Consider the following 27,720-nt stretch of genomic DNA (forward strand, 5'->3'; position numbering starts at 1 on the left):
CAGGTATTAACTGGCTGAAGAAATGCAGCAGCAGCAGAGAACAAAAATTAAGCAAGCGAGCAAACAAACAAGGCAAATGCAACCCCCAAAAAGAACAATTTGAGCACTTTTATTATTAAGTCACCTCAAAAAAGATTTGTCTCATGAAATACTACATCACATCCAATTTTGTATCAAGAGTTATAGAACAGAGTGACAGTCTAGTGTAAAAGAAAATAGCAAAAAAAAAAAAGAAAAGTTATCTGCTTTACAAAAAAAATATCATTTCAGGAATATTGAAATATATGCTTTTAAGTAATTACTTAAATGCAGATGCAGTCACCATTTGAGCAAAAAGGAAGGACCCACCAAGAAAACACCTTATCTTTTTTTCTCCTTTTTTTTTCTTCTAATTATGCAAATGTATGTGACAAATCAATCAGGGACAGCTGGAGGAGAAATACTTTGTAGTTCACCTTGGAAGATCTTTACCTCAATTCACCTTATGTTCTGAAAATCCTACACAAAACTGCATCTTGATGGACAACACACTTAGTTGTTGAGGCCTGTGGGTAGAGAGGGCAGTAGAAGATTTTAAAACATCCAGCTAGTTAGGTGAAAGGTACCAACGGACTAATTTCCAACAGTGCTGTAGAACCACAACAGCATATCATTAATCAGAATTTACAGTGAGAAATCATAAGCTGCTGCCAGCATTTAACTAGTTTTCAGCAGTGAAAACAAGGTTTGAACTAGCAATTTGTCTTTTTTGCCTTTTCACATTTCACAAAAAAATGTCTCTTGCTGTTTAACATTAAATAATGCAGCAGGGAAGTGGAATCATTTATCGTGTTCATTCCACTTAGAGCGATTTATAACCTGAGGTGAAAATTAAATATAAATGTTCTATATTTAACTTGTACTGATACTGCTTTTACTCTTTGCACAAACTAATTCTTGCTCCCAATAGGTTGAATTCACTTCTATTTTCCACCTTATTGACTTCTTAAAATACTCATCTTGATTGCTAACCAGTGGAGATTTTGGATGAGACTGAAAGTGTGCCCACACAAATGTACTATGATTCAGGAGGAACAGCCTGTTAATTCATTTCCCAAATGCATATTTCAATGTTCCCTTCACAACAAAACTGAACTTGCCAGATATGTCTTGCCAGAATACTTAAGTAATTCAACTATTTTATCATTAAACTGTATTTGCATTCTGTTACCAGATGTCACTGTTCTTACAATACCATGAAGAATGGAGATGGGTGTTTTGCTGTACACATGTGAGCAGCACCAGAAATTGCAACGACACTAGTCACAGGCTTAAAAGCTGTCCATGTGCTAAAGTCTGGTTATATGATGGGCTGCAGCTGAATGGATTCTCTTGGACTCTTACACTACTACCATGTTAAGTACATACGGAAATCATGCAGATGGACATCTTTGACTTCTTTCCGTCATAGCTGAATGCCATACTGCAACATTTAAACTGAAAGGGTTTTCTTTCTTTGGATAGTAACCATCTCAGAAAGGCTTGTCCTATATTAGTTACTTCATGTCCCATTTCAGTTTTCACCCATCAGTCAATCCAGGCTTCAATATTTCAGCCAGTCTTTGTCAGAAATGAGGCTGAGGCCTAATATGGGATAGATTACCCCACAAGTTTTTCCTAATTTTATTTTTTTTTCATCTCTAAAGCATGGGATGCTGTATACCAAGACCAAGATCCAGCTGATGCACTTTCAGTGTAGGTCAGCATGTTTAAGCCCAAGAAAGGATTGTGTGTTCTCGTGTGTTCTTTCCCTTCTGACATGTTTAAAAGTGACAGACGCACATTCTTTTCCTGCTTTTCTTTTTCCCTCCTACCAAACTATATACTTGCAATTAGTTTTCCTGATTCTTCCTTGTAAACAAGGAATTACTGCAAGTCTGAGTCCAGAAAAACAAAGCAAAATAAACAGTTCACTGTAGTTGGGATACCATTAAATTAGGCATATATATTTAAAAATATATAAATATATATATATGAGATGGAATAGCTTAAGCATTGTGGCAACTTCTTGAAATTCATGTTTCCAGATGGCTTGCTTGCTTGTTTTTCCTAATATTTATAAAGGCTTCAGCTAACAAACAGCAGTCAATATGCACCATTTTGATCAACGCTGTGAGAGCTAAGCCATCTCACCATCTCAGGAGCCAGCTAATGGTCTGATTTCTTCTTATTTTGTAACAGGATTATATAGTTACTGAAATCATTCGGTGTAAGAATTCTTCTCTCATTTAACAGAAATAGATTGTAAATAGAGGAAAGAGTGTAAAGGTCACAATAAACAGCCAGATTTTCTTTTTCAGGATGACATTTCCACCTACCCGTGACGTAGAACAGTATCAGTAATGTCAAAATAATGGCTAAGATTCTTGTCTGAAGGTGTTCGGTTGTTTGAGGGTGAAATTGCTAATCCCTAGAGGTTGCTCCAGAGGTTTCTAAATTCAGTGTAGTTTAGAAGCCTTCTGTATACAAGCTTCATGTGCTGTAGAGCCAGAGTAGAAAAAGCATTGCAGCTTTTGTTGTTTGCGTCTTTCTGACTTTAGAACTGCAAACATATTTACCCGTGGACTACTGATCTTGTTTCTTCACATCATTTTCCTTCAATACTGCCGTCAGCTGTGGATTGACAGGTGCTTGTGGATCATCCCTGCTTCGGGCAGCTGCATATTTCAACAGGCTCTAATCTTGTCCAAACAACCCTGAAAACAGGCAACATCCACGCTTACAACCTAGAAGTGGCTATTAGACAAGTTTGTCACCACCATCTGAAAGAAATCACCTACCAGGTTTGCTCAAGCATTCTATGAGTGATGAGTATTGACCCAGAACAAACACTTCGTCACCCTATTAAAAGATCCATTGAAGAGATTTTTTTATTTATCTACATAACAGGCCTTTCTTCTGTTGTTGTAGGATTTGTAACACTTCACAAATACTTCTTCCCCTCTTAAGAAAACTGCTTCAGTTTTCTACCATATGTTCTCTATTATTGAATGAATTAACTAGTTTTTTGTGTTAACAGGGATTTGAATGTCCACTCTTCACAGCATGCTGTGGCTTCTCTCAAGACACTCAAGTATCATTTAACATGTACTTACTCTTCTAAATAAAGAAAAAATATGTTATCCTATCGAACAACAGGCTCATATTCCTTTTAATTTCTTTTTCTTGATATTTAAATAAAAGGCAATCTAAAACAAATTTTCATCTAACAAAGTTAAGAAAAATCAGTCTGCAGTAGAATTATGCGTTTTGAAAAATAGGAGGACAAAAATGTGCAAAACCAAGAAGCACTAGGCGAAAAATCTGTCTTGAAGTCAAACAAAAAAATGAAAGGAGGTGAGGGGCAGACTGTTAAGGAAAAGAGAAAAAGGAAATATTCCATGTGCTCAGTTCAAAAACCTTCTGTAATATATTGTACGTAATGTGGGGGTTTTTAGCTCTAGCTTGAATTATAAAAAGACACTTCACCTTAACGTTGGAAAAAGCAAAACCAATTTCATTTTTCCTAAATGAACTGGTTTTCCCTGTTCTGTTTTGTTTTGTTTTTTGGGTTTTTTTTGTAGAACAAGACACCAACTTTGACTCACGCTCATGCATTCCTTTAGATACTAGAAAGCATATTTTATCAAAAAAGGTTCATTCATCTTATGGTTTATTGAACGTTGTTCTTAGAAAATTCTTTTTACTCCTTTTATTTATTGTATTGTGTAAGTATAGAAAGGTTTGAAATATAGAATGCTACTTTGTATAACCCAAAGGGCTTACTGCAGCTGAACAAGCAATGGTCTGCAAGCTTAATAACTTACAAAGGCATACTTTTATGCTAGATTGTGGCTAGAGCTTTTAAATGGCAGAGGAATCATAACTTGTCTTAACAAATGTTAATATAAATATAAACATTCATAGATACAGCTCTAGTCTCATTTGAGAAGTGATCAATCAATGCAGCAAAAAGCTTTGAAATTTGGCCAGCTTATGACACCAGCCATTGCCTCCTGTTTCTGAAATGATGCCCTAAATGTATTACTCAAATATTCAAAGGCATATATGTAGACTGGAGACTGAAAAGATCGAACAATCACATTACTTGGATCTGTGAGCAAGACACATTAAAATTCAAATTCCAGTGATGTATTTCAGAGATCATTTAAGGTGCAAACGTAGTAATATCTAAGGAACACACCTGATGTTTTATTAGCATGCCTATATTAAAAAATGTGAAGAGGTCATGCAACTATGGCACCAGCACCCCACAGACCTCATTGGCTTAAGCACATCTTTCCCCCTGTGCGCTGTCTCTCCAGGACACGGGTTTCATTCCTCATGCGCTAAGAGTGCTCAACCACTTCAACAAGCAGGTGCAAATCCATTCAGCCACCAGGTTTATGTTCCCAGGAAAAGAGAGATGTTATTTTCAGAAAGTCATCAACAGCACACAGAAATTTAAAAAAGGAAAAAAAAGGGGGTGGGGTGGGGGGGAGAAGAAGGAAGCCATGCATGTCTATCTTGTACCTGCACTACTTGCAACTTTTTTGTTTATCTGAGCATTTGTGAGCGTATTCAAGTATTTGAGGAACTTCAAAAAGTTCCACCTAGCTCTTTCACATGAGGGTCTACCAGCTTATCCGGATAGCCAACAAATCTGCTTCTGCAAGCAATAAAATTCTTCATTAACAGATTGCTTCCTGATTGCTTCTTCTGAAGTTTATTGCTGAAAAATACGTTTGGATGATAGCCACCCATTGTCTAAATGCACTTGCCTCAGAATAGATGACTGCGGAGATTAATGAATGGCTACTGCTTACCATCTTGGACTATCCATCCATAGTGGAACCTCAAAGCTACGTCCAGTACTTACTTGGGACCAGCAGGCTGGTGAAGAAGCTCACCGTTCATTCTCTGAGATCTGGATGAGATCTACATTTTGCAAAGACAAAATTGCTTTCAGTGGATTTATGGCAAAACCTCCTGCAGATTACATTTGCACAAACCCAAGAACACCTAACGTGCGTGTTCAGTACGCACCACCCAACACGGAGACACTTTCAGTCCTTACAATGTGTGTACAGATCCTCTAAGGAGTTAAGCAGACAACAGAGGAATTAGTGGTACAAAGTACCTTCCACATCACATGGCTCTTGTACTTCTTCAGGCAATCCCTGTGTACCTTGGAAAGCACTTTAGGAAGCTCTTGAAGGTGCTCCTGAATTGAGGCAGTGGAAAGCCATTCCCGAACAGGAGCTTAATGAGTCAATATTGGTTTCAAATGAATGCACTGCATTCTCAATTGTAAAGGCCATCAACAGTCACTATTCAAATTAAAAGATCATTAACAAAGGTTCTAAACAAGGACACCATGTCTGAGGGAAAAATAACAAGAAACAAAGAGTAGACAAGAAAGGAGCTGCTAATTACAGCAGTGAAAGGAAGCTGCTGTAAAGGGGTACTAAACTTCCTAAATTAACCTTTCTGAACAACATATTATGTCATTAAAGCAATATAAAGGAGAAGAGCTACCTTTGGCATTAACTAAAACTCTGTATTTGAAGAAGTACAGGTACACATATATGAATATAACCTTTCCCCAGACCCACTGAAACCTATCACTTAAACCTAAAGCCTTTACTTCGTCCTTGAACCTTACTTCTCCCCACCCCCACTTTAAGTTGGCTTTAGCACCTTCGGCAGAAAAAGACTGTTTTGTTCTTTTGTTATATCGACCTCACAACCATCATTGTCAAGTAATTGTATGGCAAAGAGTTGTTAGCTCTTTAAACTTTCAGTGAGCCAAAATACTGATTTTGGGAAATATTTTGTCAATAATTCCCTTGCACCATTTTAAAAGATGATACAGATCGATTCCATACCGTTTTCAAGATCCCCCACTTTGGCTACGCTTGTAAGGACAGTGCTTAGGCATTTGCTGCATTCTCGAAACCTTGGGTTTGCATCATTGAAAATGTGTTGGGTTTAGACACCAGTTAATTCATCCTGATCGGGGGAGGCTCTTTCTCAGAAAACTGTCTTCAACATTTTAGAAGTATATTCTTACCCTGAGAAATAAGGTGAGCCATTGTCCTGTCTTGTATAGCTCCGGGGGTGGTGGGGGGCAGGGGCGGGGGGAAACAGAAATCACTTCTTTAGCTAAGGCATTCAATGACCTTTTCATGTACTTAGAGATCAGTATCTGTCTGCACCCAGTCCTCAAGAAGTGCAGACGTTCATTTTTGATTCTGTGATAATAGTGAATACGGCCATAAGCCCGGTATCTCTTTGGCAGTTTGACAGATCATCAGATTTGTATTTGTCAAATGAAATTCATATCTTATAGGCATGGTTAGATGGCATTCTTCAACTCCAACAAGAAAATCAGCTGACTTTTTGCTTTGATTAGAAAAGTAGGAATTTGCATAAATACCGTTTGGCTATATCCGAGAGATGCGCATATTTGCCAGGAGTCCAGACCAACAATTTATAAGCAAAAAGAGTTTGGTACTTTCTGCGTCTCTCTTCCATTCAGAAGCAGCACAGGTGACCATCACACAGCTCGGCCTCACCTTGGTGAGGCAGCTCCACGTGGGACCTGACCTACTGCTTGGCGCTCCTGTGCTTGACCACGCTCCTGCTTGGGCTTGCTCCTGTCTATTGAGAGCAACCTCTGTCTTGCCGGGCTGTGTGAGGGCTGGGGGATCCTGGGAGGTGCGGCAGGACTGTTGGCACTGTCTGCATTGTCACAGCCACCTGAATCAGTATTAACCTATGTGGAAATCAGATCTAGGATTTCTGAGAACTGAAGCGCCCCAAGACAGTGAAAAAGAGAATGAAAGACCTCAGAGTGTAAAATGTGTAAGGACTTCAGGCGGCTGGTGGGTGACATCTGCCGGAGCACGTTGGGTAACGGCTCCCACAAAGTGGAAGCTGCTGTACAGCAGGCACGTGATGGAACTCATATGGAAGCAGATGCTGTGATGGCAAGTGTCAGGAGATACGCGATAGGCCCACAGATGCAAAGCTATGCTGATCAAATAGTAAACCCACGTGTAATAGGTTGTCAAAATAATCCTGAAGTGGAATTAAGACCTCCACCTGGAGAGGTAAAGAAAGGGAATATTCCAGGAGAATATTGACAGATTGATTTCTCTGGATTACCAAAGTGCAATCATTATATAAATAACTTTTGGTATTGGTAGATACCTTTTCAGGATGGCCTGAAGCTTTCCCGTGCCAGAGCAACTGAGCTAAAGAAGTAATAAAGAAATATACTAGATGAGATTATTCCAAGATTTGGAGTTGCAAGTGGGATCTCATCAGGCAGAGGCCCACACTGCACAGCAGAAGTAATACAGACAATTCCTGCCCTTTTAGGAGTAGAATGGGGTTTACGTACACCTTGGAGACGCCAGTCCGCTGAGAAGGTAGAAAGGACGAGCAGATATTTAAAGAAACAATTGGCTAACCTATGTCAAGGAGCTAAGTTAAAATGGATAGGTGTTTTACCTGTCACTTTAACGAGAATCAGAATCACACGAAAAGTTAGGGAAAAAGTGAGCCCAGTTGACGTATCATATGGAAGACCTGATGCTGCAAATTTAACAGGAAAGGAAGATCAAATACCTGTTTCTGGTGATCAAGTGTTAACTGAATATATATTGTCTTTGGGAAAGACTCTTTCCTCATTGTACAGGTACATTCAACAGAGAACACCTGTACCAATGGACGTGCTGGTGCCTCTTTTCCGACCCAGAGATCAAGTATAACTTCAAACTTGGAAGGACGAGCCTTTGAAGGAGCAGTGGAAAGGGCCATGTTTGGTATTACTGATAACTAATACGGCAATAAAAGTATTGAAGGAATTTGTTCTTGGATCCATTCCAATAGGACTAAGAGGAGTTCTGAGGTGAAGTGGGGATCAGAAGCAGTGGCTCCTCTGAAACTAGAAGTCCACAGATTTTAATGAACTGCTCTTGGACTGAAATAATATGAACTGCTCTTGGACTGAAATAATACCCTATATAGAAACGGATTGGGGGGGGGGGGGGGCGCGCGGTGAGGACCTGTTGAGTTTGTGAACTGTCTCTTTAACACCAGCACGATTTCTTTGTAGATACTTCTCTAGCCATGTGTTTGTTACAGTTGTATAGGATTTTGCCTGTTATGTGGTATGATAAACTCTTAAATTCAGTAGAATCGGGAGAACCCACGGACTCAAAGCAGACACTTGATGATGATCCAGAAAACCATACAGACAGCCAATAGGGCCAGTGGTTGGGTATGTACACACTTCCCAGAACACTCAGATAAGGGGGTCCCTGTACTGGGAATACTCCTTCCTGCTAACATACCCTGGAATCGTCTGGGGGGAAATAGGTCCTTTGAAAGAGATCCAAAGATAGACCTGCAAGAATGGAATGTGGATAATCCCAGAGGAAGGCTGGCAAAACCAGAGTTTAACAACCCTTAGGAAACACTGTCTTCTATGGTGGTATGCTCACTTTGCACCCTCTCCTCTATTCCTGAAACCCTTATTCCTCTCAGACCGCCTTTGGACGGAAAGGGAATGGTTCAGACAGCTTATGGGATGTGGGAGACAGGAGGAGGGAAGACTTTGCTGACAGTGAGTTCACAAAGGCAGTTTTGTTTTCATTTACGGTAAAAAGTAGAGGTGCATAATCTTCAATTTAGAGTGGAAAAGGGAGGTACCGAAGGGCAAAAATTCTCAGTTATAAGGACATCTCCCTCCATTTAAACAGCAAGCTTGGATGAAGGAAGAAAGTGAAGAATAATCTATCTTTCATGGGCAGTGTTGGATTTGTAACCAATTGTTTTCGCTCTAGATGTACTAAGACAGTGGTGAATTAGGGTATCTAATCACATTCCCCGAGTACCCTCACATCTGTTTTGCCATATTTTCTCTCTGGGTTTGGTGTGAGTTTTCTCATGACACAGCCTCTGGGTGTGGAATTATAGAATAATTCAGGTTGGAAGGACCATGCAGGACTTTAAACCAGTGCTGGCTGGCTTTTGGCCTCTTTACTTACTAAAAAGAAAACAAAGATTTTAATAAAAAAAGAATTTTTCTGTTAAAATCCTGCTTAACAGAAAAACATTTGAACAGGGTTACATGCAGCTTGCTAGGCCTCACCCTTCACACTTCTTAAGACACTGGTCCCCTTGAGCCATCCAGAGCAACGTGTGCCTGTAAAAGACACAGCGATAGCAATAGCATTCCTGGCCCATTTGATTAACTACAGTGTAAATGAGAGCATTTCCAAAGACTACAGTGGGCTTTGTCAAGGGCCTGACTAAACGAGGGAGTTTCCTCATCAGTTCTACCTATACATTACACCTGCAGATTCTTTTCTTGAGTGTACTTTATAGTCAGGAAGTATAAAATCACTGGCATCAACAATCATCCATTTTTAAAGTCGTTTTGTGCACTTTTTCTCAAACTGAAGAAATTCTTCTAATGGCCATCTGTTTTCCCATTGTCTCAACGCTAGTACAGCACTCATCACATGGTACTGCGCACCTTCATGAAAAGAGCTTACGCCAGGGAGAAAGGTGTTTATTTACATTGTACATGAGAGAATATTCATAGTGGCGGTAGTCTTTGCCTGACATAATTTCATTGTGAAAGAAGTGAAATACTTCAAAGCCACTGAAGAATATAACAGTTGGAGAAGGTAATAATAAGCTGCTGGTAACCCCTGCTGATATCACGGTTATCAGAGCTCAGAAGAGAAGAGCCCTTGAAAAATAATAATGTAAGAGACTGGGTCCGTGAGACCCACCATCGCCACATCAGCATTGCTATGGCAGGAAACTCACGCCATCACCACAGCAAATGATTTATTTATCTATACGTTGTTAAGGCAGGAAGGTAACACCACTGCCACAGCAGAGATTTATGTCTGCATTGTTAAAGGAGCAAACCGACTGACACCATGGAGCAATGGGGGAGGCTGATCCTGCAAAACTCAACCAAACCCCTGTGCATGTGCCCAGCCCTGGGGTCAGGGGGAACAAGGTGCCTGGGGGCCTCTGAGCACCACCTGATGGTGTTAGGCATACACCATTGTCGGGTGGAAGGTGTGGTTAAGCAGAACTGCTTGTAACAACCTTCTAAAAGAAGAGAACCAACCAACATCAGATAGAACGTTCCCTCACCGAATCTGGAAACGAATCGGGCTGTCGGGACACCGCAGCTCCAGGGTGGCAGCTGTTGCTGTGATCTCTTCCCTTCTTTCCTTTCTCTCTTTATCTCTGGCTCTCCCTCCCTTTGCATCCACACATTTCTTGTTGGGCAAATGAAGTTCCTTGGCTCTTGACTCCGTTTTGAGTCTTCGTTCTGTTCCCGAGAATACAAACCGAACCACGCTCCGGTCTCGGACCGGCACGCGACAGCCCTGTAGCTCAGATCATTGTGGAAATAGTAGGTTGCGGGAACAACAACCTAAATGAAAGGTTTTCTTTGCCCCCTTTTACTTACTTCAGTGAGGACATTATACCGGTCATACAAAAAGATAGGAAATTCGTAATTGAACACAATGTAACTGAAATATGATTTCTATATGTTTGCACTTGTGCTTTATTTATCAAGAAGACGTTTATAAGCAAGGCAAGTGGTACACAGAGCAGAGCTAGAATGAGTAAGCAAGAATGCCAGCTTCTCTTTTGGAACAAGTGTTTACTATTGAAAGAAGAGTCAGCACCCTAGCTTTGGCTTAAGGTGCAAAAGTGGAATGTAGCATGCTAGTTTAGGTGACTGGGTTGCCTTCCTAATAAACAAATTTTCTCTTAGTGTCCCCGTTTGTAGAATCGTTTCTGTTCATTAGATTTCTTACTCTTTTTTGTTTGTTTCAATTTAGAACATAATCAGTAGCAATGTAATAAACAGAGAATGTCAAAAGAAAAAAAAAGTTCTTTGTCCTAATTGGCTTGTTGCTTTTCTTGATAGACTGCTCATTGGAGAATGACTTCTGGTCACGGGAGCGGTGGGCTAGCAGGCCAAGTCAGCATCAAGTTTCCTCAGCTTCCCCTTAACTTTGCCTGATCAGACCTGAGCTGAAGACTAGGTCACAAGCCATGCCCTGCCTGTTCTGAGCCGTAAGAGCTAGCCATGTTTAGGAAAGGAGGCAACAAGAAATGAAGGCTAACAGAGTTAGAAAGAGACTGTAGACAGGTAATGCCACTCTTTCTTTTGAAGACGTTTTTATTTCCTTTGCATTTGCACAGCACATGTCCAGTGCCCACGTTTGCTAAGCTGTCAGCATTAGAAGGTGTTAGGCGAAGCCATACTTTCCCAAAAACGGCTGTTTGGAAGTGTGAACCTTCTGGGAGCAGCGAGTAAAGAAAGTGACATCCCACGCAAACGCTGCGAGTAAAACTCCTCCCGCATGAACGCTGCGTGTACTCTGCCACGGCCAGCTGATGTGAACCTAAAATACACAAAAAATAAGCTATCTTTTTACAGCCTAGAAGACACTAACAAGATGTGCCTGTGCCAAGGGGACACAGGCTGCACAAGAGACTTGTGCGGGCTCCTTTTTTTGCCACCGCCCCCCTCCCGTGTCGGGAAGGGCAGCGTCGGGCAGACGCCCCCCGCCCCGCCCTGCGGCAGCCACGCCGGTGCCGCTCTCCCCTCGCACCGCCTGCGCTGGGGGCCGCAGACTCGCCCCGGCGGCACGGACGGCACGGGGCCGGCGGGTGGGCTCGCCTGAGCCGCCCGCTCCGCCCCGCGGGGTCTCGCCGTGCCCGGGACGGCTCCACGCCGCCCGCGGCCACGAGGCACTGCGCTCCCCGGCGCCGCTCCGCCGCCGACCCGCAGCAGCGGCCGGGACCGCGGCCGGCCCCGCCCGCCGGCTCGCCGCGCCCGGCTCGGGCAGGCCCGCCCGCCCCGCCGGGGCTCGCCGGCCGGAAGGTCCCGCCGCCGCGGGCGAAAGCCGCTCGGCAGCCGCGGGCGAGGCCGCCTGGGCGGGGCGGCGCAGGTGCCCGTGCCGAGGGCGGCCGAGCGGCGAGCGGGGCCGGGCGCGCAGCGGAGCGCGGGCTGCTCTCGGGCCGGGCCGGCTCTGCGGCGGCAGCGCCCCGTTCCTCCGCCCGGCGCCGGCCTCCCCCCGCCGGGTGAAGGAGCGGCGGCCGAGCGGGGTGGGCCCGGCGCCAGGCATGTCGAGGAGCGCCGGCGCGGAGGGCGGGCGGCCCGGCAGGTCCCTGCCGCCCCGCGGGGCCGGGGCCGGCTCCCCGCTCGCCCGGGACGCGGAGCCGGGGGCTGCGCCCCCCTGCCGCCGCCGCCGCCCCCCCTGCGGCCTCCGTTCGCTCCCGCACCCCCCTTCAAGCGCTGGGAGTGCTGCGGCCGTAGGCATGCAGCCGGCGGTGCCCCGCTCGGGGAGGAGGCCCCTGACAGGCCGCTCACGCACCCCTGGGCTGCGGGGCCCCCTCCGTCTGTCCCCACGGCAACACTCCACAGCTGGGTCCAGGGCTGCGGGGCCCCCTCCGTCTGTCCCCACGGCAACACTCCACAGCTGGGTCCAGGGCTCCGGGATGCTCCTTGTGGCGAGGCAGAGTTCGGGGTGGCCCCGCAGCACTGGGCCTGTGTGGGGTCGCCCGGGGATGCCAGCTGAGACCCCCGGGTACGCCCACGGTGGGGTGTGGGGCGAGGGGTGAAAGGGAAAAGGCACCAGCAGAAAGGGGAGAAATGAGCACACGGAGGCTGTGCCAGGGAAACACATTTGTTTCCTGTTCCTTGAATCAGGAGGGTCTGGAGCCCCGTTAGTGCCACTGTGGCCATGGTCTCTTGCAGGGCTGGGGAGGGTCCTGGGGGCTGGCGACCCTGCTCTATGAGGGGTGCTGGGCCACCCCAGGCGAGTGGTCCCTGTCGCGGTCGGGAGCAGAGGAAGGCCTGTGGCGGCTGCCCCGGGGAGAAGGAGCAGCCACCACCTGTGCCTGCCCCGGCTCCTCCTGGGGCTGCTCCTGCTCTGCAGGGACGGGCACAGATAGGGCATGGCTGGGGCCCGCATGGAGGGTGGCCTCCGACGTGCCGGCTTCCTCCTCCTCGGGGGAGCGTGCAGGGCTGCTGGAGGAGGCCACGCTGGAGTTGGGAGTCCACTCCTGGCAGGTGGCTTGAGCTGGAAGTGGAGGAGCTTTTTGTGGAGGACCTGGTGGGGCTGGAGCTGGCCACAGCACTGGCGTCCTCATCCCCCACGGTATGGGACTGCAGCAGCCTTTGGGCCACCTCGCTGCATCGCTGCACAATGACATTCTGCGGTCCAGAAGAACTACAGCCACCGCCCTCCCTTCATCCACTAGGGGGGCGACCTTATATTGGAGGGACACCTGATGAGTTAGGCGAGACCTTCCCTTTGCAAAGCCATGTTGACTGTGCCTGATCGCAGGATGACAGAAAATCTCAAGGTGGAAGGGAGCCGTAAGGATCGTGGAGTCCCACTCCCTGCTCCTTGCAGGACTACCTGAAGCTAAACCCTGTAGCTAAGAGCGTCATCCAGGCAGGTTCTGAATGTCTCCAGAGAAGGAGACCCAGTCAGCCCTCTGGGCAGCCTGCGCCAGGGCTCTGTCACCCTCAATGCAAAGACTTTTTCCTCACATTCAGATGGAACTCCCTGGGTTTCACTTTGTGCCCGTTGTCCCTTGTCCTTGGGGGGAATGGCTCAGAGCTGTGCCAGCAGAGGTTCACACTTGATGGAGGGGATGCCACGGGGCGAGGGGGGCTGTTTTCCGCCAGGCGGTCGGGAGCTCCACCTGCCTGGCTGCCGGCATCTGGCAACTCGTTGAAGGCTGTGATTGCACACTCTAGGTAGTCGTCTTCTGCCTGCACAGAAAACTTGACAATCTCAATCAGTCTTCTGCAAAGGGGGCACGACGTGTTCCTCTTTCCCCAGTGCACGATGCAGCCCAGGCAGAACCGGTGGTTACAGGGCACCACATAAGCGACCTCCTTTTCAGCCTCCTGGCAGGAAGCTTCTCTGCCAGGAGGGTGGTCAAACTCCGCAACAGGCTTCCCAGAGGGGTGGTCGATGCCCCAAGCCTGTCAGTGTCCAAGAGGCATTTGGACAGTGCCCTGAACAACACGCTTTAACTTTAGGTCAGGCCTGAAGGGGTCAGGCAGTTGGACAAACTGCAGAGCAGAAGTGTCGGTAGCTGGGCAGAGGGAGAGGCTGGGTGCAGGCTGAGGGCATCAGACATGCAATGAAAGCAGCTTCCCCTCCCGCCCGCTCTGCCCTCGGCATCTGCTGTGCTGCAGCTGCAGCAGGATTGCCTGAGGGAGGAGATGGTGCCCACATGGCCCTGGGACTCTGGGGACACACGGTGGAGCTTCCCTCCAGACGGGTGCCATCCACTGTGGGGCACGGGCAGCGGGAACAGAGAGCAGAAGAGAGAGGAAGAAGCACAGAGGGCCTGTGTCAGGGAAAGAGGAATTTATATCCTTGCCCTTGAACGTGGAGGTGCTGGGGTGCTTCTAGCGCCACCGGTGGGGCCGCCTCTTGCAGGGCTGGGGAGAGTCCTGGGGGTCAGTGGCCCTCCTCTTTGGGGGGCGCCGGGGTCCCCTGGGCAAGTGGTCCTCCCTGTCCCGGACAGGATCCAAGGGGCTGCAGCGACTGCCCTGGGCAGAGGGACCAGCCACCACCTGTGCCTGCCGCGGCTCCTCCTGGGGCTGCTCCTGCTCTGCAGGGACAGGCGCAGATGGGGGGCGGCCGGGACACTTGCAGAGGGCGGCTTCCAATATGTCAGCTTCCTCGTCCATGTGGGAGCCTGCAGGGCTGCTGGAGGAAGCCAGGCTGGAGTCGGGAGTCAACTCCTGGCATGTGCTGTAGCTGGTTGTGGAGGAGCTGGATGTGGAGGAAATGGAGCTGGTGGAGCTGGAGCTGGTGGAGCTGGAGCCGGCCACAGCGCTGTCATCCTCATCCCCCACAGCAAGGGGCTGCAGCAGCCTCTGGGCCTCCTCGCTGCACTGCTCCACAATGACATTGATGATGCCGTCGACCAGCTGTGCCGTATATTCCTCAAGGGAGTCCTGCAGTGTCTGGACCATGACCTCCCAGTCGGGACCACAGGTGCAGAGGCAGTGCAGGACGGTGCTCTCTGCTCTCTTTGCCAGCCACCATTGATCCCCAAATATTGCTGCCAGCTCGTGGCGCAGCCAGGGCAGCACGGGATCCAGGAGGTGCTCTTGCCTTTGGAAAAGTAGTGCCCAGACGCTGGGCAGGAGGCCACCCACGGCCTCTGTCCCTACAGCTCCCTGCTCAGCTGCGGACACCATCTCCTGTGGAGAGAACGGAGGGGCCACCAAGGGGCTGTAGGGCCTGCTTTCAGCCAGGAGGTCAGCAGCTCTAGCAGCCTGGCTGCTGGCGTCTTGCAACTCGTCTGTTTCTAGCAAGGTGTACAGTAGGAAGTCATCTTCTGCCCGCACAGAAAACTTGATAGTCTCCATCAGTCTTCTGCAAAGTGGGCAGAAATGACTCCTCTCTCCCCAGCGCATGATGCAGCCAAAGCAGAACTGGTGGTTACAGGGTATAGCATAAGCAATCCCATCTTGAGCACTGTGGCAGATGGGGCAGCTCTGCTCTGTCTGTGTAGCCACATTTGCTGGCTGCGGCAGGTTGGGGAGAGCCGAGGATGAGCAGCAGCTCCCCATCACTGGCGTCACAAACTGCAAAATGCAGAGAGGCCGTGGTCACTCACTGCCTCGTGGAAGGGAGGGGAGGAAGGAATTTCCAGGCCCCTCGAGGAGGTCATCCTCCCAGCTCCCCAAGACCATCACCTGCCCCAGGGCCACCCTGTGGGACAGTTCCCCGCAGGGCTCACCTGCGCTGCTGCAAGCACAGCCCGCGGTGCCCGGCTGCCTGACCCAGGCAGGGCCGGGGAAACACGGGCGATGGCTCTGGGATGGACACCGAGAGCTGCCGGCGGCAACCCCCGAAGCACCACCCAGCAGCAGGAGAAGCCTCACTCGTCCTTCAGACCTCGCAGGCACGCTCGGCAGGAGGCCAGGCACGAGCCAGACTGGTCCAGGCTCTGCCGGTGCCCGAACATAAGCGGTGAGGGATGTGAGGTCACAGCCCATGGCTGGCTGATGTCACCATGGGTGATGTGACAGCGGGCCTTCCACCCCCACAGGCACACAGCATCAGGAGAGAAAATACCGTTGTTTGTTTCCATCTTCTACCTTCCTGTGTTGCTCCAGCTTGGACCCCTGTGACCTGCACCCCTGGCCGTGTGTCTCGTCCCCGCTCGTAATGCCTCACACTGGTCTCCTGCGAGAGGGAGCCTGGTGGGACCAGTCAGCGTGGCCTGCCCACAGCTGGGTGACGCCTCCCGCAGCTGGCTGCCTTTCCCTGTGCAGTGCCAGGATCTGCAGGGGGGAGCTGGGCGCTCGGTGGGCAGCCCCGGGCCAAAGTCTCCCAGCCTGCTGGGTTGTGCCCCCACCCACAGGGAGAAGCCTAAAGGGGCACTTTGCTCCAGCCCCATGCACTCCCGCTGGCACTCGCCCACAGTGCCGGGTCCCTCTCTGCTTCCCACGTTTGCCACCCTCCTGGCAGCCCCCCCCAGGCAGGTGCCACCCACGGTGGGGCACAGGAATCAGGGACAGGCACCAGAAGAGGGAGGAAGAAGCACAGAGGGCCTGTGTCGGGGAAAGAGGAATTTATATCCTTGCCCTTGAACATGGAGGTGCTGGGGTGCATGGTGAACATGGACGGAGGGGTTTAAGCTGCAGAAGGAGGTTGTCCCTACCTCTCCATTTGTTACCATCTTCTCAGGAGTACCTCCCAGGGAGGAATCCCTGGGCACATCACAGGAGCCTGAACAAGCCCGCTGTCTTCAGCCTTTGACACCTAATCTCAGTCAGCGCTGACCGAGCAGGTAGTTTAGTTTGTATTCAGCAGAAACTGGAACTTTTGCTGTAATGTCCCTGCTGCTTTGGTGAACAAGGCTGGTACCTCTGGTTCTAAGGTAGCCAATTAGTAAAAGTGCCCTCCTAGGTCTGTTGTTTGCAAGTGGAGAGGGATGTTATCGATTTGTTAATAAGTTAAGATTGATTGACTTTATTTGATTGATTAATTGATTTTATAAAATCATTTTATAGACTAGAAAAATAGAAGGATAAGAAATATTTTTAATGAAACTTATAGTTGCACAGTAAAAGCTGCTATGAGATCTTCTGTGCGTCCTGTACCAAGGCTAGAAGAAGGGGCTGGAACCATTGTTAAAACTTAGGTAATAACTTCAGGGTTTGAAAGGTTTCTTTGTATTTGACCAGTCTTCTGTATGTAGAAGTGTATTGAAATGTCAGAATATGAGATTAATGGAAACTGGGGAGAGTCGACTGGAACAGCTTGTAGTTACCTGCCAAGAAATCGTGAACTTTAGTAAAAGGTAATTCCGGCAGGGGGAGATCGCGACCACCGACTCATATACCACCTACCCAAATCGTACCCCAGACCCATTTCTAGACCTTTCTAAGCTTTACTGCGCAGAATCGGATATAGGAGGAGAATATGTTAATGATTTACGGGAAATATCATGGTTATGCATGAATACTTAATGAATATGTATGAATAAGTTCTATATATGGTGTCTGATTTTGAGACCTGGTGTGCGCTGATCGTGAGAGGACTCGCTCACGCACCCGGCCGTCAATAAAGACGTGTCTGCTTATCTACATCACATTGGTGTCAATAAGTTCTTCATTCCGAAATTTCGGTAACAGTTTTGGCGACGCAGATGGGACCTCGCTGAAGGAGACCGGAGGAGTCGGGGACCTGATCGGTTCCAGCCGGCACCGAGGATTTCTCAGGGATACCCATCGATCCCCGATCCGTAAGGCTCTTTGCGACGTTCCCTGGATTTTTGGTAAGACACTTCTTTTTCTAATTGTATTAAGTGGGTTGGAGTCCCACTAAAGTAAGTAAGTAAGTGCAGTAGAGGAAGTGGGTAGGAGTCCCACTATAATAAGTGTATGGTGAGGAGTGGGATGGAGTCCCACCAGTGGGTTGGAGTCCCACTGAGTAAGTCTACCTGTCAGACGCGGTGAAAGAGCTGCGCAGGGTAGGACTAGGAGTCTGCCCGTAAGACATAAGCGAAAGCTATTGCAGGGTTGGACTAAAAGGATCCTTGTGGAAGTGGAAGCCTAGGCGTCTGCCCGTAAGACATAAGCGAAAGCTGTTGCAGGGTTGGACAAAAGTGTAGACAAGAGAAACTATATGCTATAGTGTTCTCTAAGGTAGTGCCTCTAACAAGAAGTTAGAAGAAGATTTTGGGGTTTTTTTGTTGTTTTGTGAGTTTGTGTATTAAGAAGAAAATTAAGAGGTATAATATTGTGTTATATGTTTGTTTAAAGTAGCTGTGGGAAAGTGTGAGTGTGGCTGTAAGGGTGAGATGTGTAATTGAGAACGAAAGCGAGTGTGGAGTGTGGATCCGCGGATCGGAGTGACAGAGTTGAATAATTGTGTATTGTACTGTGAGTAATTACACCATGGCAATTAATTTAACTAGGTTGTTTAAAAGTAAAAGCATGGGTAATCTTGTGTTAAATGATAAAATCCCAAAAAATTCTCCATTGGGATGTTTGTTGGCACATTGGGGGGATTTGTATGAGGATTTGCCAAAGAGCCAGATGATTGAGTATTGTAATAATTGGTGGCCTTTGTATATATTGGATGATCAGGAAAAGTGGCCCACGAATGGGACACTGAATTATAACACTCTTCTGCAGTTAATGCTGTCCATCTCCTCCCACAGGCAATCCTGCTGCAACTACAGCACAGCAGATGCCGAGGGCAGAGCGGGCGGGAGGCAAGCCGGTTTCATCACACATCCGATGCCCTCAGCCTGCATCCAGCCTCTCCCTCTGCCCAGCTACCGACACCTCTGCTCTGCAGTTTGTCCAACTGCCTGACCCCTTCAGGGCTGACCAAATGTTAAGGCATTTTATTCAGGGCACTGTCCAAATGCCTCTTGGACACTGACAGGCTTGGGGCATCGACCACCCCTCTGGGAAGCCCGTTGCGGAGTTTGACCACCCTCCTGGCAGAGAAATGCCTCCTAAGGTCAAGTGTGAACCTCTGCTGGCACAGCTCTGAGCCATTCCCCCCAGCACAAGGGGCAACGGGCACAAACTGAAACCCAGGGAGTTTCATCTGAATGTGAGGGAAAAGTCTTTGCTTTGAGGGTGACAGAGCCCTGGCGCAGGCTGCCCAGAGGGCTGACTGGGTCTCCTTCTCTGGAGACATTCAGAACCTGCCTGGATGACGCTCTTAGCTACAGGGTTTAGCTTCAGGTAGTCCTGCAAGGAGCAGGGAGTGGGACTCCACGATCCTTACGGCTCCCTTCCACCTTGAGATTTTCTGTCATCCTGCGATCAGGCACAGTCAACATGGCTTTGCAAAGGGAAGGTCTCGCCTAACTCATCAGGTGTCCCTCCAATATAAGGTCGCCCCCCTAGTGGATGAAGGGAGGGCGGTGGGTGTAGTTCCTCTGGACCGCAGAATGTCATTGTGCAGCGATGCAGCGAGGTGGCCCAAAGGCTGCTGCAGTCCCATACCGTGGGGGATGAGGACGCCAGTGCTGTGGCCAGCTCCAGCCCCACCAGGTCCTCCACAAAAAGCTCCTCCACTTCCAGCTCAAGCCACCTGCCAGGAGTGGACTCCCAACTCCAGCGTGGCCTCCTCCAGCAGCCCTGCACGCTCCCCCGAGGAGGAGGAAGCCGGCACGTCGGAGGCCACCCTCCATGCGGGCCCCAGCCATGCCCTATCTGTGCCCGTCCCTGCAGAGCAGGAGCAGCCCCAGGAGGAGCCGGGGCAGGCACAGGTGGTGGCTGCTCCTTCTCCCCGGGGCAGCCGCCACAGGCCTTCCTCTGCTCCCGACCGCGACAGGGACCACTCGCCTGGGGTGGCCCAGCACCCCTCATAGAGCAGGGTCGCCAGCCCCCAGGACCCTCCCCAGCCCTGCAAGAGACCATGGCCACAGTGGCACTAACGGGGCTCTAGACCCTCCTGATTCAAGGAACAGGAAACAAATGTGTTTCCCTGGCACAGCCTCCGTGTGCTCATTTCTCCCCTTTCTGCTGGTGCCTTTTCCCTTTCACCCCACACCCCACACCCCACCGTGGGCGTACCCGGGGGTCTCAGCTGGCAGCCCCGGGCGACCCCACACAGGCCCAGTGCTGCGGGGCCATCCCGAACTCTGCCTCGCCACAAGGAGCATCCCGGAGCCCTGGACCCAGCTGTGGAGTGTTGCCGTGGGGACAGACGGAGGGGGCCCCGCAGCCCAGGGGTGCGTGAGCCGCCTGTCAGGGGCCTCCTCCCCGAGCGGGGCACCGCCGGCTGCATGCCTACGGCCGCAGCACTCCCAGCGCTTGAAGGGGGGTGCGGGAGCGAACGGAGGCCGCAGGGGGGGCGGCGGCGGCGGCAGGGGGGCGCAGCCCCCGGCTCCGCGTCCCGGGCGAGCGGGGAGCCGGCCCCGGCCCCGCGGGGCGGCAGGGACCTGCCGGGCCGCCCGCCCTCCGCGCCGGCGCTCCTCGACATGCCTGGCGCCGGGCCCACCCCGCTCGGCCGCCGCTCCTTCACCCGGCGGGGGGAGGCCGGCGCCGGGCGGAGGAACGGGGCGCTGCCGCCGCAGAGCCGGCCCGGCCCGAGAGCAGCCCGCGCTCCGCTGCGCGCCCGGCCCCGCTCGCCGCTCGGCCGCCCTCGGCACGGGCACCTGCGCCGCCCCGCCCAGGCGGCCTCGCCCGCGGCTGCCGAGCGGCTTTCGCCCGCGGCGGCGGGACCTTCCGGCCGGCGAGCCCCGGCGGGGCGGGCGGGCCTGCCCGAGCCGGGCGCGGCGAGCCGGCGGGCGGGGCCGGCCGCGGTCCCGGCCGCTGCTGCGGGTCGGCGGCGGAGCGGCGCCGGGGAGCGCAGTGCCTCGTGGCCGCGGGCGGCGTGGAGCCGTCCCGGGCACGGCGAGACCCCGCGGGGCGGAGCGGGCGGCTCAGGCGAGCCCACCCGCCGGCCCCGTGCCGTCCGTGCCGCCGGGGCGAGTCTGCGGCCCCCAGCGCAGGCGGTGCGAGGGGAGAGCGGCACCGGCGTGGCTGCCGCAGGGCGGGGCGGGGGGCGTCTGCCCGACGCTGCCCTTCCCGACACGGGAGGGGGGCGGTGGCAAAAAAAGGAGCCCGCACAAGTCTCTTGTGCAGCCTGTGTCCCCTTGGCACAGGCACATCTTGTTAGTGTCTTCTAGGCTGTAAAAAGATAGCTTATTTTTTGTGTATTTTAGGTTCACATCAGCTGGCCGTGGCAGAGTACACGCAGCGTTCATGCGGGAGGAGTTTTACTCGCAGCGTTTGCGTGGGATGTCACTTTCTTTACTCGCTGCTCCCAGAAGGTTCACACTTCCAAACAGCCGTTTTTGGGAAAGTATGGCTTCGCCTAACACCTTCTAATGCTGACAGCTTAGCAAACGTGGGCACTGGACATGTGCTGTGCAAATGCAAAGGAAATAAAAACGTCTTCAAAAGAAAGAGTGGCATTACCTGTCTACAGTCTCTTTCTAACTCTGTTAGCCTTCATTTCTTGTTGCCTCCTTTCCTAAACATGGCTAGCTCTTACGGCTCAGAACAGGCAGGGCATGGCTTGTGACCTAGTCTTCAGCTCAGGTCTGATCAGGCAAAGTTAAGGGGAAGCTGAGGAAACTTGATGCTGACTTGGCCTGCTAGCCCACCGCTCCCGTGACCAGAAGTCATTCTCCAATGAGCAGTCTATCAAGAAAAGCAACAAGCCAATTAGGACAAAGAACTTTTTTTTTCTTTTGACATTCTCTGTTTATTACATTGCTACTGATTATGTTCTAAATTGAAACAAACAAAAAAGAGTAAGAAATCTAATGAACAGAAACGATTCTACAAACGGGGACACTAAGAGAAAATTTGTTTATTAGGAAGGCAACCCAGTCACCTAAACTAGCATGCTACATTCCACTTTTGCACCTTAAGCCAAAGCTAGGGTGCTGACTCTTCTTTCAATAGTAAACACTTGTTCCAAAAGAGAAGCTGGCATTCTTGCTTACTCATTCTAGCTCTGCTCTGTGTACCACTTGCCTTGCTTATAAACGTCTTCTTGATAAATAAAGCACAAGTGCAAACATATAGAAATCATATTTCAGTTACATTGTGTTCAATTACGAATTTCCTATCTTTTTGTATGACCGGTATAATGTCCTCACTGAAGTAAGTAAAAGGGGGCAAAGAAAACCTTTCATTTAGGTTGTTGTTCCCGCAACCTACTATTTCCACAATGATCTGAGCTACAGGGCTGTCGCGTGCCGGTCCGAGACCGGAGCGTGGTTCGGTTTGTATTCTCGGGAACAGAACGAAGACTCAAAACGGAGTCAAGAGCCAAGGAACTTCATTTGCCCAACAAGAAATGTGTGGATGCAAAGGGAGGGAGAGCCAGAGATAAAGAGAGAAAGGAAAGAAGGGAAGAGATCACAGCAACAGCTGCCACCCTGGAGCTGCGGTGTCCCGACAGCCCGATTCGTTTCCAGATTCGGTGAGGGAACGTTCTATCTGATGTTGGTTGGTTCTCTTCTTTTAGAAGGTTGTTACAAGCAGTTCTGCTTAACCACACCTTCCACCCGACAATGGTGTATGCCTAACACCATCAGGTGGTGCTCAGAGGCCCCCAGGCACCTTGTTCCCCCTGACCCCAGGGCTGGGCACATGCACAGGGGTTTGGTTGAGTTTTGCAGGATCAGCCTCCCCCATTGCTCCATGGTGTCAGTCGGTTTGCTCCTTTAACAATGCAGACATAAATCTCTGCTGTGGCAGTGGTGTTACCTTCCTGCCTTAACAACGTATAGATAAATAAATCATTTGCTGTGGTGATGGCGTGAGTTTCCTGCCATAGCAATGCTGATGTGGCGATGGTGGGTCTCACGGACCCAGTCTCTTACATTATTATTTTTCAAGGGCTCTTCTTTTCTGAGCTCTGATAACCGTGATATCAGCAGGGGTTACCAGCAGCTTATTATTACCTTCTCCAACTGTTATATTCTTCAGTGGCTTTGAAGTATTTCACTTCTTTCACAATGAAATTATGTCAGGCAAAGACTACCGCCACTATGAATATTCTCTCATGTACAATGTAAATAAACACCTTTCTCCCTGGCGTAAGCTCTTTTCATGAAGGTGCGCAGTACCATGTGATGAGTGCTGTACTAGCGTTGAGACAATGGGAAAACAGATGGCCATTAGAAGAATTTCTTCAGTTTGAGAAAAAGTGCACAAAACGACTTTAAAAATGGATGATTGTTGATGCCAGTGATTTTATACTTCCTGACTATAAAGTACACTCAAGAAAAGAATCTGCAGGTGTAATGTATAGGTAGAACTGATGAGGAAACTCCCTCGTTTAGTCAGGCCCTTGACAAAGCCCACTGTAGTCTTTGGAAATGCTCTCATTTACACTGTAGTTAATCAAATGGGCCAGGAATGCTATTGCTATCGCTGTGTCTTTTACAGGCACACGTTGCTCTGGATGGCTCAAGGGGACCAGTGTCTTAAGAAGTGTGAAGGGTGAGGCCTAGCAAGCTGCATGTAACCCTGTTCAAATGTTTTTCTGTTAAGCAGGATTTTAACAGAAAAATTCTTTTTTTATTAAAATCTTTGTTTTCTTTTTAGTAAGTAAAGAGGCCAAAAGCCAGCCAGCACTGGTTTAAAGTCCTGCATGGTCCTTCCAACCTGAATTATTCTATAATTCCACACCCAGAGGCTGTGTCATGAGAAAACTCACACCAAACCCAGAGAGAAAATATGGCAAAACAGATGTGAGGGTACTCGGGGAATGTGATTAGATACCCTAATTCACCACTGTCTTAGTACATCTAGAGCGAAAACAATTGGTTACAAATCCAACACTGCCCATGAAAGATAGATTATTCTTCACTTTCTTCCTTCATCCAAGCTTGCTGTTTAAATGGAGGGAGATGTCCTTATAACTGAGAATTTTTGCCCTTCGGTACCTCCCTTTTCCACTCTAAATTGAAGATTATGCACCTCTACTTTTTACCGTAAATGAAAACAAAACTGCCTTTGTGAACTCACTGTCAGCAAAGTCTTCCCTCCTCCTGTCTCCCACATCCCATAAGCTGTCTGAACCATTCCCTTTCCGTCCAAAGGCGGTCTGAGAGGAATAAGGGTTTCAGGAATAGAGGAGAGGGTGCAAAGTGAGCATACCACCATAGAAGACAGTGTTTCCTAAGGGTTGTTAAACTCTGGTTTTGCCAGCCTTCCTCTGGGATTATCCACATTCCATTCTTGCAGGTCTATCTTTGGATCTCTTTCAAAGGACCTATTTCCCCCCAGACGATTCCAGGGTATGTTAGCAGGAAGGAGTATTCCCAGTACAGGGACCCCCTTATCTGAGTGTTCTGGGAAGTGTGTACATACCCAACCACTGGCCCTATTGGCTGTCTGTATGGTTTTCTGGATCATCATCAAGTGTCTGCTTTGAGTCCGTGGGTTCTCCCGATTCTACTGAATTTAAGAGTTTATCATACCACATAACAGGCAAAATCCTATACAACTGTAACAAACACATGGCTAGAGAAGTATCTACAAAGAAATCGTGCTGGTGTTAAAGAGACAGTTCACAAACTCAACAGGTCCTCACCGCGCGCCCCCCCCCCCCCCCCAATCCGTTTCTATATAGGGTATTATTTCAGTCCAAGAGCAGTTCATATTATTTCAGTCCAAGAGCAGTTCATTAAAATCTGTGGACTTCTAGTTTCAGAGGAGCCACTGCTTCTGATCCCCACTTCACCTCAGAACTCCTCTTAGTCCTATTGGAATGGATCCAAGAACAAATTCCTTCAATACTTTTATTGCCGTATTAGTTATCAGTAATACCAAACATGGCCCTTTCCACTGCTCCTTCAAAGGCTCGTCCTTCCAAGTTTGAAGTTATACTTGATCTCTGGGTCGGAAAAGAGGCACCAGCACGTCCATTGGTACAGGTGTTCTCTGTTGAATGTACCTGTACAATGAGGAAAGAGTCTTTCCCAAAGACAATATATATTCAGTTAACACTTGATCACCAGAAACAGGTATTTGATCTTCCTTTCCTGTTAAATTTGCAGCATCAGGTCTTCCATATGATACGTCAACTGGGCTCACTTTTTCCCTAACTTTTCGTGTGATTCTGATTCTCGTTAAAGTGACAGGTAAAACACCTATCCATTTTAACTTAGCTCCTTGACATAGGTTAGCCAATTGTTTCTTTAAATATCTGCTCGTCCTTTCTACCTTCTCAGCGGACTGGCGTCTCCAAGGTGTACGTAAACCCCATTCTACTCCTAAAAGGGCAGGAATTGTCTGTATTACTTCTGCTGTGCAGTGTGGGCCTCTGCCTGATGAGATCCCACTTGCAACTCCAAATCTTGGAATAATCTCATCTAGTATATTTCTTTATTACTTCTTTAGCTCAGTTGCTCTGGCACGGGAAAGCTTCAGGCCATCCTGAAAAGGTATCTACCAATACCAAAAGTTATTTATATAATGATTGCACTTTGGTAATCCAGAGAAATCAATCTGTCAATATTCTCCTGGAATATTCCCTTTCTTTACCTCTCCAGGTGGAGGTCTTAATTCCACTTCAGGATTATTTTGACAACCTATTACACGTGGGTTTACTATTTGATCAGCATAGCTTTGCATCTGTGGGCCTATCGCGTATCTCCTGACACTTGCCATCACAGCATCTGCTTCCATATGAGTTCCATCACGTGCCTGCTGTACAGCAGCTTCCACTTTGTGGGAGCCGTTACCCAACGTGCTCCGGCAGATGTCACCCACCAGCCGCCTGAAGTCCTTACACATTTTACACTCTGAGGTCTTTCATTCTCTTTTTCACTGTCTTGGGGCGCTTCAGTTCTCAGAAATCCTAGATCTGATTTCCACATAGGTTAATACTGATTCAGGTGGCTGTGACAATGCAGACAGTGCCAACAGTCCTGCCGCACCTCCCAGGATCCCCCAGCCCTCACACAGCCCGGCAAGACAGAGGTTGCTCTCAATAGACAGGAGCAAGCCCAAGCAGGAGCGTGGTCAAGCACAGGAGCGCCAAGCAGTAGGTCAGGTCCCACGTGGAGCTGCCTCACCAAGGTGAGGCCGAGCTGTGTGATGGTCACCTGTGCTGCTTCTGAATGGAAGAGAGACGCAGAAAGTACCAAACTCTTTTTGCTTATAAATTGTTGGTCTGGACTCCTGGCAAATATGCGCATCTCTCGGATATAGCCAAACGGTATTTATGCAAATTCCTACTTTTCTAATCAAAGCAAAAAGTCAGCTGATTTTCTTGTTGGAGTTGAAGAATGCCATCTAACCATGCCTATAAGATATGAATTTCATTTGACAAATACAAATCTGATGATCTGTCAAACTGCCAAAGAGATACCGGGCTTATGGCCGTATTCACTATTATCACAGAATCAAAAATGAACGTCTGCACTTCTTGAGGACTGGGTGCAGACAGATACTGATCTCTAAGTACATGAAAAGGTCATTGAATGCCTTAGCTAAAGAAGTGATTTCTGTTTCCCCCCGCCCCTGCCCCCCACCACCCCCGGAGCTATACAAGACAGGACAATGGCTCACCTTATTTCTCAGGGTAAGAATATACTTCTAAAATGTTGAAGACAGTTTTCTGAGAAAGAGCCTCCCCCGATCAGGATGAATTAACTGGTGTCTAAACCCAACACATTTTCAATGATGCAAACCCAAGGTTTCGAGAATGCAGCAAATGCCTAAGCACTGTCCTTACAAGCGTAGCCAAAGTGGGGGATCTTGAAAACGGTATGGAATCGATCTGTATCATCTTTTAAAATGGTGCAAGGGAATTATTGACAAAATATTTCCCAAAATCAGTATTTTGGCTCACTGAAAGTTTAAAGAGCTAACAACTCTTTGCCATACAATTACTTGACAATGATGGTTGTGAGGTCGATATAACAAAAGAACAAAACAGTCTTTTTCTGCCGAAGGTGCTAAAGCCAACTTAAAGTGGGGGTGGGGAGAAGTAAGGTTCAAGGACGAAGTAAAGGCTTTAGGTTTAAGTGATAGGTTTCAGTGGGTCTGGGGAAAGGTTATATTCATATATGTGTACCTGTACTTCTTCAAATACAGAGTTTTAGTTAATGCCAAAGGTAGCTCTTCTCCTTTATATTGCTTTAATGACATAATATGTTGTTCAGAAAGGTTAATTTAGGAAGTTTAGTACCCCTTTACAGCAGCTTCCTTTCACTGCTGTAATTAGCAGCTCCTTTCTTGTCTACTCTTTGTTTCTTGTTATTTTTCCCTCAGACATGGTGTCCTTGTTTAGAACCTTTGTTAATGATCTTTTAATTTGAATAGTGACTGTTGATGGCCTTTACAATTGAGAATGCAGTGCATTCATTTGAAACCAATATTGACTCATTAAGCTCCTGTTCGGGAATGGCTTTCCACTGCCTCAATTCAGGAGCACCTTCAAGAGCTTCCTAAAGTGCTTTCCAAGGTACACAGGGATTGCCTGAAGAAGTACAAGAGCCATGTGATGTGGAAGGTACTTTGTACCACTAATTCCTCTGTTGTCTGCTTAACTCCTTAGAGGATCTGTACACACATTGTAAGGACTGAAAGTGTCTCCGTGTTGGGTGGTGCGTACT

At 48.7% G+C, this 27,720-nt stretch overlaps 1 protein-coding gene and 2 long non-coding RNA genes across 3 annotated transcripts in view; 2 read left to right on the plus strand and 1 right to left on the minus strand.

Moving 5' to 3' along the window:
* LOC308056129 (uncharacterized protein) overlaps positions 1-21,817 on the plus strand; it is a 140,531-nt gene extending 118,714 nt beyond the window's left edge. The window contains exon 2 of the mRNA XM_080371027.1: positions 18,790-21,817. Within this exon, the coding sequence (XP_080227153.1) occupies positions 19,778-21,268 (1,491 nt within the window). The 5' untranslated portion in view covers positions 18,790-19,777 and the 3' untranslated portion in view covers positions 21,269-21,817. The remainder of the gene's footprint in view (positions 1-18,789) is intronic.
* Positions 1-27,720, plus strand: part of LOC308056148 — a 54,958-nt gene that overhangs the window by 19,333 nt on the left and 7,905 nt on the right. The window lies entirely within an intron of this gene.
* LOC308056150 overlaps positions 1-27,720 on the minus strand; it is a 54,947-nt gene that overhangs the window by 2,866 nt on the left and 24,361 nt on the right. The gene's annotated exons all lie outside the window — the stretch shown is intronic.

This window comes from Falco punctatus (assembly GCF_963210335.1).
Source record: "Falco punctatus genome assembly, chromosome: Z".
Classification (NCBI taxonomy): Eukaryota; Metazoa; Chordata; class Aves; order Falconiformes; family Falconidae; genus Falco; species Falco punctatus.